Source organism: Jaculus jaculus, chromosome 7, assembly GCF_020740685.1.
Source record: "Jaculus jaculus isolate mJacJac1 chromosome 7, mJacJac1.mat.Y.cur, whole genome shotgun sequence".
Classification (NCBI taxonomy): domain Eukaryota; kingdom Metazoa; phylum Chordata; class Mammalia; order Rodentia; family Dipodidae; genus Jaculus; species Jaculus jaculus.
The window spans coordinates 138515031-138530238 of NC_059108.1; the positions used below are offsets into that span (position 1 = coordinate 138515031).

The 15208-nt window shown below is 38.2% G+C and overlaps 1 protein-coding gene across 35 annotated transcripts in view; it reads right to left on the reverse strand.

The window, feature by feature from the left end:
- Nucleotides 1-15208, reverse strand: part of Nrxn3 (neurexin 3) — a 1695425-nt gene that overhangs the window by 366103 nt on the left and 1314114 nt on the right. For all 35 annotated transcript variants that reach the window (XM_045154245.1, XM_045154244.1, XM_045154227.1 and 32 more), the window contains one exon: nt 6548-6729. In XM_045154245.1, the coding sequence (XP_045010180.1) occupies nt 6548-6729 (182 nt within the window). The remainder of the gene's footprint in view (nt 1-6547; nt 6730-15208) is intronic.

Here is a 15208-nt window from a genome sequence, read left to right on the forward strand (position 1 = left end):
ATGCACATTGGACCCTTCTTTAAGAAAAACATAATTCTTTATTTGTATAGTACTTTCCTGGTAAAAAATAAAACAGTGAACTTTAATTGACCCTCAAGGAAAGTCTGAAACATAATATTTGCATGGCTGTTGAAAATAAGGAGGCAAAGAGCCAAATATGGGGTGATCTGATCAAAGTGATTAACTTATTGGTGCTGACAGACTTGAATTCAAAATCTTTCGATTTCAAGTAAAGGGCCTTTTTCTATGTGGTATGCTGCCCCTCACATCCATTCATGGAAACAAAGTCATCCATTTTAGGTAGAAACATCATGGGACTAAACAGATCTGAGAACACATGCCCAAACTCCTGAGCGCACAGCTGCCTCTGGTCCAGCTTACATAAGCAGTCACCACATCTGATCCTGGCTTCCACTGCCTTCTCTCACCTTCTTCTCTGGCTCTGCTGGGATGGCAGAGCTAAGCTGGAAGCTGCAGGGAGGATGCCCAGCAGGCCCTCTCTGCACAAGTGGCTAATGATCTGGAAAAGCTCCTAAGCCCAGAAAACCCAAAAGGTCTTTTGCACTAGAACAAATGGCCATGAAAGGAACTGCGAGCCAGCCTGCTGTGCACAGCGCTCTGTGGGAAACGAAATTGCATCTGCTGGACACCTTTGTTGTTCCCTTGTTCTTTCCCTCGTTACTTGCGTTACCAGTCTCTGAAACACCAACATTCCACTATACTCCACTGAACGTTCCTCTAAATACAGTTCCTGAGTCCAAGCCAGTTCTGACGACAGCCAAATCCAGGGCTGAAGCTGAGTTAACAGCCTCTGACTGCACTGAGGACTCACCCCACCGATGTGGATGCTGGACTGTCAATACCCACATGGAGGCAGCTAAAATGAGGCATCCAGGGTAGATTTATATATGCAGCAGATAAGAGGAATGTACCATTCATCACATTTCAGCTCTGCTCTCTTTTATCCTCCGAGAGTCTCTGAATATCATAAATTATGGAAAAAACAATATTATGCCAACCAAACCTAATAAATACTCAATTTCTGCACATCTGACCCTGAGAGATATCATGTCTCTATTCAAGAGGGCCCAGTTTGCAGAAGGAAATTTTCAATTCTGAATAGAGGTCTATTCAGACAGCATTCTTTTGTCTTCTCCACCTTGACTTACATACAACTCTGTATTATAAGTGTGGCAGCGAGTAATTGCGGAAGGTTATAGATTCTTGTCAAAGAAAACAGATGCCCTGACACATAAATTTTCATTGTTCCTGAAAGGCTTATAATTAGAAAGTGAATCCAAGAGGATTTACTGTAAATTACACATACAGAGAAAGATATTAATATGGTATAGGTTTTGTGGGTTTTTGCACCAGCATTAACTACATAAAAAGAAGCTAATTGTTGGACACTTCTCCCCAACTTTCTAATTTGTAGATGGCAAAAAGAGGCTGTCAAGAGCCACTGCGATAAACACACTTTGTGCTAATCATTTCTCTAGTCTTATTCCATCTTTGTCCCTTTTATATAATTGCAGGTGAGCCTACCATGACACACCTCCTTGAATCCTGGATGTGTGGCCAATAGTCAGATGTCACTCACAAGTAACACGAGCTTCTCTTCAAATACTGAGCTGATCAACCCTGAACAATAGATGTCACTGGAGGGAAACTTAGATTGAACCATAATTTTTAAAAATCCCAAGCCCTTAAGATACCCTTCCTCTAAAGAATTGCACTTCATGAACAGGTATGTTGACAAAGATATTTTTACCACTGTGGAGCATATTCCATTCATGACTTAATTCATATAACCAGCAACAACTGGCACCGAAAACTGCACCAGTGAAGTATGTTTCCCAAAGCAAAGAGATGGCAGTAAATTTGAAATAAATGATTGCTGAATCATTTTGATCTCTTGGTCCCTTTCCATTTTTTTTTAACAAATTTTAGTTATTTACAAACACATAAAGAAGGCTAGAGAGGGAGAGAGAGAGAGAGATAATGTGGGTACCAGGGCCTCTAGCTCCTGCAAATGAACTCCAGATGAATGTGACACTTTGTGACTCTGTCTTTATGTACATACTGGAGGAACTGAACCTGGGCCATCAGGCATTGCAAGCAAGTGCTTTGACCACTGAGCAATCTCTCCAGGCCCTCAGATGTGATATATATATGATATATAATATGCATATATATATATGAATTTTATACATCTATACAAAATATGAACATGATTTTTGCTAAAAAGTGGATGCAACTAGAGATCATTATGTTAAATTAAACTCTCAAGAGTCAGCAAGAACAAGCTTACTCTCATATCAGGACACTAAATTTGAGTGTGTGTGTGTGTGTTTAGAAAATGAAAGAAGAAATAGGGCTGTGAGGTGAAGGAAGAGATATTAAGGGAATATAAAGGGAGAAATAAAAAGAAGTGGACAATAGAATTCATGGGACATGAGAGCAGATGGGACAATTTGGGAGGAGAAAAAAAGGAAAGTAAGAGGGACAGAAGAATGGGAGAGACTAGGAGAAAATAAAAGTTAGAAATAAAATATATGTATTAAAATGCTTAGCAAAACTCATAGCTGGGCGCATGGTCCATGCCTTTAATCCCAAAATTTGGGATAGAGGTAGGAGGATCATCATGATATCAAGGCCACTCTAAGACTACATAGTAAATTCTAGATCAGCATGAGCTAGAGTGAAACCCTACCTCAAAAAACAAAAGCCTTCATTACTTTGTATGTTAATTTGAAAAACAGAAAAAAAATTGGTTAATCTTTTAAAAAACACAGAATGGAATGAAAGCTTTTGCCTTTTTGTCCAATTCTTTCCACTTCCAATAGTGGCTCCTAAGCTCTTTTCTTTATGAGTAGTTTTCTTTACTACAATGAAACAAACCATTTAGCAAACAGAACCACCTTTTACAGACTACAAATGTCTTATAAAGTATCTAAATAGCTATCTCTGGTTTTATTTTCCTGATGCTTCTACTTAACTGTCCAAAATATGAGACTGGGCTTTGCAATCAAGCCTTTAAGTCCTCTATTTGGATTCCTTTGTGACTGATTGTGCTAAGGAGTGTAAACAGAGAAATGAGGCAATGGGATATAAAATGTGGTTTCAAACAACAGGACCAGTGAAGTGAAGGAGCCTCAAGCTTAATAGGGTCAAGGGTAGATTTACTCCAGAACAGTGTCCATTTTTTCACATTGCTGTGCAGAAAAGATTAGGAGAGATTGTTTCCTAACTCAAGCACTGAGGAAAAATCTTTTGAGGTTCTAATCAGTATCTAGATAACTATGGAATCACTGTATTAATTCCATAGTGACCCAAGAAAGCATTACCCATTTTGACTAGGAATTTCTGCTACTCGTGTGTGTATAAATGAAATCATAGCCTATTTAGTTTTTCATTGCTGGGTCAAATACTCAACTGGAAGAAACTAAGGTAAAGAAAGAGTTTATTTTGGCTTATACTTGTAAGTGCAACAAAATCATATGAAGAGCAGGAAGCTAACTCATGTGCAAGCTCACCAGCAAGGAGAAAGTAGATGGAATAGGAAGCAGGACTGATATATTGTAAACAGGAAAGACAGGATATAAGAGCATAACCTAATGGCATCTGACCAACACACAAAAGACTTGCACAATAAAATTCATAATCAATAAAAAATAGTAGAACTAGTTAGAGGGAGGAAGGGTACAGTGGACAGAGTACGGGAGGTAAGGGTTAAACAGAGGTAGGAAAGGGAACTATGATCAAAATATATTTTATACATACATAAAAATTGCCAATAAAAAAGTAAAAATAATAAAACCTCAAGGCCTGCCCCAGTGACACACTTTCCCCAGCAAGGGTCGCCCTTCTAAAGGCTCCACAGCATTTCCAAGGAGAGCCACCAGCTGGGGATTAAGTATTCAAACAGCATGAGGATATGAGGATCATTTTCCAATCAAAGCACCATACCATATCAGGATTAAGATGGGTCCAAGCACAGTACACTCACCAACAGACATAAACCAGTGCCTACAACTTAAACCCCAAAACAATTCACTTTTCTAATACACCAAAGAAGTTATAGAACTTCATAATGGTATAGTCTTCTAGTTCATTTGAGAAGATACCAGTATCCACCTACCAACTTATAAACAGCCTGCTAATTGAAAGTAACCTGTTAGAGTACAAGTCTTTATTCTTCCTAGTGAAGATGCCCTGCAAAGCGTGAGGCATGCTCAGGGTACACTGGCAGCACATTCTCCGACTCTGAAATGTGCAGATGTCTATGCCAAGTCATATTTTTCTTAGTAAGTCACACAGAACAAAAAAAGGAGATAAATCACCATGAAAATGCAAGTGAGCTGGTAATAATAGCCTGGTTATTGCACCATGAAATAGTCATTAAGTTATATGCAGCATAAATCTCACAGACTTTTGTAAATTACGGTGGTTCTTGGAGGCTAAATAAAGATAAACCGTACACACTGTAGCTGCCTTTCTCTTTGCTCCTTGGCATGGCATTTTATAATGTTTAAGCTCAGGCTCCTCACACCATATGGTTCCAAAAGACATCTGAGAAAGAATTAAAAATTTGCAATTCCATTCTACATTTTGCAAGGTGATCATTTCTAACCAATTCTTTCTTGTAAGTCTGAAGTAGAGTCTCTCATGTCCATGGCTCATCCTGGGGCCCAGTGGACTTCCAGTGCAAATCTTGTACTTTTTAAAATGTGTGTGGAATGCATGTGTGTTTGTATGTGTGCGAGAATACATGTGTGGGGGGTAAACATGGACATGCATGCCTGTGTATGTGCGTATATGTGAGGACGTCAGAAGTTGGCATCAGATATATTTCTCAATCACTCTCCCCTTTTTTTCTAGAGGCACAGTCTCTCATGGAACCTAGACTCACCACACCAAGCAGACTGTCCACCCAGCAAGCCCTGTGGAATCTCCTGTCTCTGCCTCCCCAGCTCTGGGATTACAGAAGTTCATCATCACACCCCGCTTTTACATGGGTGCTGAGAACACAAACTCAGATCCTCATTCTTGAAAAGCAATCACATTACCAATTAAACCATCTATCCAGTCCCAAGAATCACACTGTAAGCTGTTCCCACTCGAAGGCCATACCACAAAGTTCCTGCTATGGGGCTGAGCCTACTTTTGTGGGGACAGATTACCACCTCCAACTCTAGAACCCAGCAATGACATCTTCCCCTCTGCTTTCCTCCCTGGATCTGCACATTAGTAAAACTCAGATTCAAGTTCCCGATTCTATTGTTCCTTTTCTTCCTTCTGGAGATTGGTACTAATCCCCAGTTGATCTTTTCCTCTTTACTGCTGCCCACCCCCAGGTATTTACACTGAATTCTTATTGCTCCAAATTAAACCCATTTTTTTCTAGCCCCGTCATTGCTAACTAATGAGAACAATTCCTCTTTGCTCTTGGTGACTACACTTGGGTGCTTATGGAAGAATACCACATTGTTCTTTGGCCTACTTTCTTATCTGCAGACTGTACAGGTGATAAAATGGGTTCATTGCTGCTATGAAAACATTTTCTATCATCATAATGAAGTAATATTTTTCTTCAAATCATTTTAATTTCTTTGACTTGCACTGTTCTACAGGGACTGAGGGTGTGGTGCAACGATCAAGTTACACGATCTAAAGAAAAATGTTCGACATACAATATGCACGGGTATGTCAACTCAGTCACTATGCTAATTCCTTATTTCATTTTCAGGCCTGCTCGGATGCTACAGGTTTCATTTCAATCACACTATCCCCACATGTCTGTGGTCACATGTTCAGCCAGTTTTCATGAATGAATTCTTATTGAAACAGTCACATACACTCAAAAATGTGTTGTCTATGGTAAAACTGAGTAGCTCCGATGGAGACTGGATAACCTGAAAAGCCCTTTGCCAACTGGCCCTTTATAAAATGGTTGTGGGCTGGGGAGATAGCTGAGCAATTAAAAGTGCTTGCTTGCTATCTACCAGTCAGGGTACAATTCCCTTGTACTCACATAAAGCCAGATGCACAAAGTGGTACATGCATCTGGAGTTTGTAGTGGCAAGAGGCCTTAGAAAGCCCATGTGCTCTCTCTCTCTCTCTGTCTCTCTCTCTCTTTCTCTATTTTTCTCTGTCCTTCCCGACACTGGTAAATAAACTTTTGAAAATATTTGCCAATCCCCAGCCTAGAGAATCATGAACACTCCAGTTTGCTACATTACTTTCATCAAGTAAGGTGAACAGTAACAGACAAATCTGTGGTCTGCTTAAGACCTCACTCAGTCCAAGCCACAGAATTAGAAGAGTTTAGAAATAATGTCTTCTCTACACTCATGGGGAACGATTGTCTATACCCCCCCCCCCACAGAGCCCTCTGATCATGATAGCTCACACTCTACTGCAGGCAATTGTCATATGCACGTGTCCCTTTGCCTGTCTGTTTATGTACAGTGTTCTGTGGTTATCTGACTGATATCTCCTTCCACCAATAAAACAAGTGAATGCAGGCTGAGGCCAAAGTACTCACTATATGAAGCTGGAGGAAGTCTCCAAGTCCTGGGGCGCTGTCTATGCGGACTAAGATGCCATCCTTCACCGTGGTGCTGAAGCCCACGGCCAGGCGGTCTGAGCGTGTGCTGGGCCTGTCATTGGCCGGCCAGGTGTAGAGGATGAGACCACCGCTTTTCCCAAAGATGTACGTAGCGCCAGCTGCGAAGGCAAACAGAGAGAGAGAGACATCAGGGCGCTGTGCCGCACGTTCCTAGCTCTAGCACATAGTCGAGATGGCAGGGAACAGCTGCGGGGTGGGGGGCGGGGGGAGAGACCGTCCCACACAGGACAGTACTTGCTTGCTGAGAAGGATGACTTCCAAAGCCTCAAAAGGCATCTGTCACCCTAGATTAAAGATGCTGGCAAAGGCAATGAATAAGGAAGCAGATGTTACAGAGAGACGTTCTTCACATCCTTAGTCCCCCATGCAGAGCAGTGGAGGGCAAGGAGCCTGTTGTATCTAAGAACTTTTAGGGCATTTTTGGCAAACACCTTCACTGGAAAAGCAGAATTAGTTTCCTATTTAGGCTAGATTAGGTGGAGAGTTGTCTTGCCTCTCATCTAAAGCTATCAGAATGCTGTTGTGATCAGTGGAGTCAAGAGCCTTTTCAGGAACACTTTACTACTGTGACTGCGATGAGGAAGTCCAAAGGCAAGTCCTCTCTTCTCCCCCATAGAAAGGAAACTGCACCCAAGGAAAGCATGTTACACAGGCTGAGCATGTGTTCCGCAAAATGCTTGGGAACGGAACTGCTTTGCAGTTCAGAATTTGGGATTATATATGATGAATATATAGCAGCTATCTTACCACTGATACCCAAGTCTTAAACACAAAATTTCCTTCCTCAAGGATGTAGATCAAGAGTATCTTTATATAATACTTTTAGTGTGCCTGCATTTGGATCTTAACCTGTCACACGAAGTCATGAGTGGATTTTTCCAATTGTAGCCCCATGTTTTCTCCTCTAAAACCCAAACTTCAAAAACTTTTTCCATACTGAAGTATTTCAGATGGAGGGGAGGTGAGTTCAAGTGGTCTAGTGCATGACCAAAACCGTTTACTTATCTCACTATTCTGTTGCTATAAATATGGTGATAAAAAAAGTACTTTCAGGGTCTTCCAGGAATGAACATCCTCTTGACCCAATATGTATCTGGTGGAATAGATAGGGTCCTACCTCTTTTTGCACATTAAATTTCAAAAGTAAAATATAGGTAACAGAAGAAAATCAAACGATAGTGAACTTTTAGCATGACAAATGGTATTGTCATTTCTGCCCAGTGGGCTTATTAATTTTTTTTTACTACTTGTTGTGTTTATTCTACAGTCAGAGTACACCTCAGGGTTACCAAAAACGTATTAATTTAAAACTACTTACAAAACCATCAGAGTTTGGAAAAAAAATCTTGCATTTCAGAAAACTTTAAGTTTAAGAAACAAGTATTAAGTTCCGAATTGGACAAAAGCTTTTAGACTTGGAGGCCAAAATTCACTGTGGCTTTGTGGTCTTTGGGGTTTTATCCCTTTTCCCAGATCAAGCACTTCCACACGGCATGCTTTTCAAAGCCCAGAACTTGGCACTAGATTTTTTTATGTGTTGCCCAATGAACTTCTTGAAACCCTTACAACTATTTTAAAAACAGTATTAGGCAACCACTCAAATACCTCCAGAATTTATGAAAAATCTCAATCCTTTGTCCATAACTATTGTCAGAACTAATTTCTAGAAAATATTAGATATAGTTATGCTAACTGTAAAAGAAATGAGTTACAGAGCTTGTACAGAAATCAGAAACTCATTTGAGGTTAGAATGATATGTGTAATATGCTACCTACTAATTCTTGCTTTCTCTCTCTCAAATAAATAAATAAGAATATTTTTAAAATAAAAATAAATAAAATAAAAATCCATAGCCAATGCAAATGTAAAGGGCTTTACCTTTTCTAAAACCTGCTCATATGCATTAACTGAAAGTATACAATTGATTGGGATGTTTCCTTTGTTAACAATTTTACACATGTAGGAACAGAGGCTCGAATACCCATCATAAATTAGAGCCATCCCCTATCAAACTGCAGCCAGAGCCCCTTGTCTCCAAGAGCTTTTATCCATCAAGTACCATTTAATGATATGGTACAAAGTAATAATGTGTTTCTGCACTTAGTTATTTTCTCATCTAAAACCAGAACACAGAATAAAGCCATAGCCAATAATTTGGCATGTTTCCAAAGCCCCTGAAATTGATCTCACCATGATGATAACTTCACAAACTTACTAAACTTGCATATTTATTTGCATGTAGTAGTATGGTGTGTGTGTGTGTGTGTGTGTGTGTGTGCGTGTGTGTGTGTGTATGCAAAATGCACCATAGATATGATTGCAGAAGCCAGAGGAGTACATTGGCTGTCCTCCAATAACACTCATCCATGGGTTTCCTTGAGACAGACTCTCATTGAATCTGTAGCTGCTGGTATCTGTCCCCACAGGACTAGGGTTGTAAGCATGCATGGCCATGCCCATCTGTCTCCAGGAATTCTGGGTAATTGAACTTATGAGGCCTTCTCTGGTCCTTATCCTTGCACAGGTGCTCTTATCTGCTGGCCCATCTCCCTAGCCCCACAGTTTATACATTTCACCCATCACTCTGGCCAATAATTCCCAGTGCCCCAATATAAAGGGGAAGAAGGTGTTGAAAGAGTAACATATATCCTCTTACATATTGTGGGTAAGAAGTAACAGTGATTCCCCTTTTCAGATAAACAAAGGACAAAGCCTATTATAATATTATGCTAGACTAAACAGATGTGACATCTAATTTTACAAACTTATTTTTATTGCTTTCTTAGTTCTGAATTTATAATGTCAATATAACAGACAATTTTTTGTTGATGAAAAGAGCAAAAGCGATAAAGTGATTAACAGTTGGTTTCCTCCACTAGACAGACAGGGAATACCCCTCTTCTTGGCTCTGAGGTTACTAGTCAGGATGATTAACCATCCTCATTCTGCCTTTATAAGTTAAAGAATAGTTAAAATTTTATATTCTGATATTATTTTTCTCTTAAATTTTCATGTTTGGTTATCTTGCATTGTCTTTAAAAATTAACTCACTATTACCATTAATTTTGAATATAAAATTTTTAAAGTCCCAAGAAGGACAGAATTATATTTCTTTACATTTTCAAATAATAAAATAAAAGTGTTGTTATTTAAAAATGTGACTTACAAAAAAGGAAAATTTTGAGGAACATCACAGGAACTATAAGAACCTCCTTAAACTTAGTAAGGATCTCTGTTTCTAGGCCTGTGGTACCACATCACAATGTTTTCTCCCATGAGCCTAGCATTTCTGATTGCTGGGCTAAAGGAGCTAGATAAATTACTGGAAGATAAATCTAAAATTAGAATAATAAATTAAGTAAAATATAAACATAAAATAATATGGAAAAACATATGATATTGTAAAGCTGGATAAGAAACAAGATGTCACACCTACTTCTACCTCCTCACATATCACCTGAATGTAAAATCTCATGGCGGTGTGATCCACATCTGCTCTCCTCTACTTTTTCAACTGTTCTTTTCTATTTCATTTTTCCTTCATCAAACTTGACCACAATTGAAGTTTTTACTGGAAATTGTCAAATCCTTTTGGAAAATAAGCAGACTATCAGTGACATAAAGTATATTCTACCAGCAGATGTTGTTATTGCCATTAAATTTAAACTATCTTTTATTCATATCAATTACTACGTGGGTCTTAAAGAAAACAGAATTGTGGTTTACAGCAGACAAGTACCTCTTCTCTCTAATGAAAGATTAAAGCTCTCAGATTTAATGACAGATGCCTGAAGAATATAGCTTCTTATTGTTTTTTAACTTCCTATCATTTTCCTTTCTCTGTTTCCTTGGAGGTGTTTCATGTCCATTTTTTCCTCACAGTATGGATTTACATACCTAGCAATCACTTTTGAGTAGTTTTCAAGTTGACCTCTTCATCAGTCTGTCATCTGATGCCTCTTAACCTCAACACTCATACAGGTTTTAATGGGATTTTTTTTTTATTTTGTTATTGTCTTGATTAAGAGGAAAATGGAAGTACAAAGACTCAACAAATTGATCTGGTGCAAAGTAGTGAAACTGAGAACACCATCAGATTTCTTTCTTAAACCTTCCCCCTTCTCCCCCACAACAGGCTGCATTACTGACCAATAAACTCCTTAAAGGTATCCCTGGAGACCAAGTGCTGTACAGAGGAGTAAAGGGTGAGTGACAGATGGAAAACCTATGAAAAAGAACTCAGTATGGAAGTGGAAGTAGTTAGATAGGACAGATTCAGTGATATAGATTTTACCAAGAGCCATCCAATGAATTTTTTTTAATGGGTAGTTTATTGATTTATTCTTTCCTGCTCAGATTTGTTTAGATTTGTGTTTTAGAATATACATAGAACTTGAAGTAAAACAGAGCTTCTTTCCAAGAGCAGGCATGAGCTGGCCTCCCAGAAATGGGGAAGTTCAGAGCTTAAATGAAGGAAGAAATGAAAAGCTGAAGCCCAGAACTTGAGAGAAGGAAGCAGAAAGGATTATAGAGAGTTCCTGTCCATGAGAGTGCAGGAGTGGTATAAAGCCCAACCAGAGACCAGATTGAGCCTTTTATAGGTTCTGGATGAGGACTGAATTGATTACCCCAACAAGTTTCTGGGAATAAACATGAAAAGAAATGGTAAATTATACATAAAGTAAAATGAAAGATATGAATGTTAAAAGAGAACATTTTCCTATTTCTAAGAACATGATTTTTCTCTGATAAAGAAGCAAACTGGCTGGTCATTAAACTGAGGCAACAATGATATCTATGAGACAAATACATCCCCAAGGAGTGCCAACCTCCATTTCTTAAGCAATGCTTTGGCAAGGTGGAGTTTCCCTTCAGGTAATGCAGTGGGTATGAAATCCCAGAACAACACCTTCTGGAATCTGTAGAGATTTCACAGCCTTGTCCTAGTCTAGAAATATGGATTTAACTGAGATACTCAGCTGAACAAGAATTGATTTAGCATAGTATGAAATCTCAGCAACAGTGGACCTCACACTTGTGCACAAAGAAGCCCACACACATCATACCCATTGTCACAGAGCATTCCTGGCAGAAAATCATATGAAACCAGTATCATTTTACTGACTCATTTCAGCTATAAGCATGAATTATAAATTATACAGGATACAATATAGTATTTCAAATCCTTATAACTTTTACCTAAGATGCCACTGTATTAGTTTATTAGGCTGTCACAGCTGACATGAGTTTCTTAAACATCTGAAATGGATTTTCTCTCACTTCTAAGGGCTAGAAGTTCTATTCCACATGGGATAGGGTTAGTTCTACATCCTCAGTGAAGCTTTCCCTAATTGTCAATGTATTCTACAAAGATTCACTTAACAGCAGACCAAAAAAATAGTTCCATCTGAACTGAACTAGATCAGATGCTCTTCTTGTCATTGTTCTGTAAATTACTGAGCATAACAACTATTTATGTAGCATTTAAAGTACACTAGTCATTATAAATAATCTAGAGATGATTTAAAGTATACATGGAGAGGTACATAAATTATTTACTACGACAGAATATAAAAGACACTTGAGCATCAATAGATTTTGGTATCTGCATAGGATCCTGGGAGATAATCCCCAGGGATACTAAGATATATCTGTACATGAATTTGAAAGGACAGAATTTAGCTCAAGACAGACACTGTCATAGTGTAAACAATAAGGGAACCACAAAATAAGGTGAAATAACTTAGTAATATCTTTTTTAACCAAATATATAAAAGAATCATGAATTTAATCTAATTCAATAATCTATGTTATTTGTTCTTTTCCTTTTGCCATACCCAAGACCCTGATACCTTCATCTTTCACCTTTACCACTGTATGTGGGGAGAAAAAAGGTTCGTGTTCTAAAGAACAATGGCTTGCTAAAATGAGGACAAGATAAAAACCCAATTATTCTGTAGTGAAAATGGCACTATGTGGGTAATAATCTCATCTTAATTAAGCGACAATGATTTTATATGAGACTGTTCTCTTATGGTGGGTATAAAGCAAGGTCAGCCCATAACCTGCTTGTGAATAAATTCCACACTCAGGAAACCCTAAATTCTGCAGGAAAACCCCATGAGAGTTACATCAGAGATCACTTCATAGCCAACATAATTTAATTTTCATTACCCTTCTAGTTTCTTACATAACAAAACAAAATAAGCCCTATGAAGTTGCAAAGTATTTGGGTTTAAGAAATTAAATATTAAGTTTTATTGTCAAACAAAATGAAAATCCAGAACCACTCTGTACTGTGAGTTCCTGGTGGACAAGTCTGTTTAATTTATCTCTTGATCAACACTATGAGTGCACAGAAAATAAATACTGTTGAACCAATCAATGAAACTTGGTTCACTTATCCTTGCATACCTCACAGAGGAGACCACAATATTCATTAGTCAGTGCAACTTCCTGTTTATCCTCTCAATGTGGACATGTTTTATAAATACTCATCAAGTGGGGTCCACAACATTTCTTATGAAGGAAACTAATACACATTTCACTTTGTAAAAGAAACCTAACCATGAAGACATTTAAATAATATTTTTTCAGTGAATTTTTGGCATACTCCGATAAGAAAATCATACCAATTTTGTGTCAAGTTGTTTTATATTACCCCTTAGCTCTTAAATCACATTGAAAATTATTTGTTTAGGGAAAAAATAGTACATCTCAGGTTTAACTTCACAGGTTTTGTGGTAGAAAATCAATGTGATATCTGATTATCACTTTATAGAACACTAACTGAGAGCAAAGGCCATGTATACATTGGTCCTTAGATAAAATACAAATTAATTAAAAACAAAAAAAAATGTCATTTTATAATATACTCATCAGCCTTTTCTGTAGCACTGTATTTTTCAAACTGCACATCTTCTGACAGAATCTCATGGGATGTGGTTAGAAAACAGTGAAGTTCAGGGTACAGTCATGCACTTCCTTTTCCTCCTCTTACTCCATGGCTTTGAAATACATTCTCTAAGAGCAAACAAATCATATCTAAATATTGAATATTCTCTGGAAGACAAATACAGATGGAAAGCAGTTGCTTATTTCCAGTGCTTTGATATGAATGTCTTGTTTATATACATATTGTATATATTTTTAAATATTTTTGTTCATTAATTATTTATTTATTTGAGAGTGACAGACAAAGAGAAAGGCAGATAGAGGGAAAGAGAGAGAATGGGTGAGCCAGGGCTTCCAGCCTCTGCAAACGAACTCCAGACGCGTGCGCCCCCTTGTGCATCTGGCTAACGTGGGACCTGGGGAACCGAGCCTCGAACTGGGGTCCTTAGGCTTCACAGGCAAGCGCTTAACTGCTAAGCCATCTCTCCAGCCCACATATTATATTTTTAAAGGCTAGAGACTATTCATGAATGGCATTGCTGTTTATGTGGCTCTCATTCACAAAACCTGATTTTCCTGAAAACATTGTCTAAAACTTTTGAAAGGTAACGACTCTTGTTCATATAAGACATGTATCACTTAATCATAGAACATATGTCAGCACTAGGAAAAGAGGAAGATGCATCAGCTACTGGGGACCATGTACATATTACATAACTTTATCTTTACTGTGCTACAGAGTCTCTGTGATGGAGGTGATAATACTTCTCCTGTATAATAATCTTAAATTGTAATAAAGATCAAAATAACATACATAGAATAGCACTTGAAACAATTAATGCTGACTTTTTATCCTAGGCAACTTATAGTAAAAGGATGTCTCAACACTCTGTACCGTTAGGGGACTGGTATTAGTCTATCTGGCCTATGCATCTGTCTTAATCTGCAACAGTGCATCACTTTACATACAAATTATGGTATTCCTCAAAACCAGTGCCAGTCAAATGGACATTGTCAATAACAAAAGGTTCTGTACTTGGGTCTGAGGAGATGACTAAGCAAGCAAATTTCTTGCCATGCAAGCATGAAGACTTGAGTATGGATCTTGAGTTGCATGGTGGCCCCTTTTTGGAATTCCAGCACTGGGTACCCAATACAGGGGGATCCCAAGGACTTTCTGGCTAGATAATCTAGCCCAACTGGTGATCTTCAGATGCAATAAAAGATCCTGTCTCAAATAAATAAGGTGGAGAGCAACTGAAGAAGACATGCACATTGACTTCTGTCATGCACATGCATACATATGACACGTGCTCAACATGCATATATGCTAATTTTTTTAATTTTGCACTTTATGCTCATCAGTGTACCTAATTGAACCTTTTTTTTAAACATGAAATGAACAAAAAAATAAACATCTTCCACTACATTTTTCTGAGGTGAAGCTGAGATATGAGAAGTGCTCAGCCACCATGGCCACACCTCCTGCTCAGGGAGCAAAGACACACTGGTCAAGCCAAAGCCAGACACAATGCCCCATGGTTTAAGCACTTGATTTCAAAGTTTCCACATTACAAAGGGCACCTTTGTCTTCTTTACATAAAAATTCAGTAGGTAATTGAAGTTGAAGCCAATTTAGACTCAGTTTATTTTTCTAGAATAGTCTTGGGTTAAAAAAAACA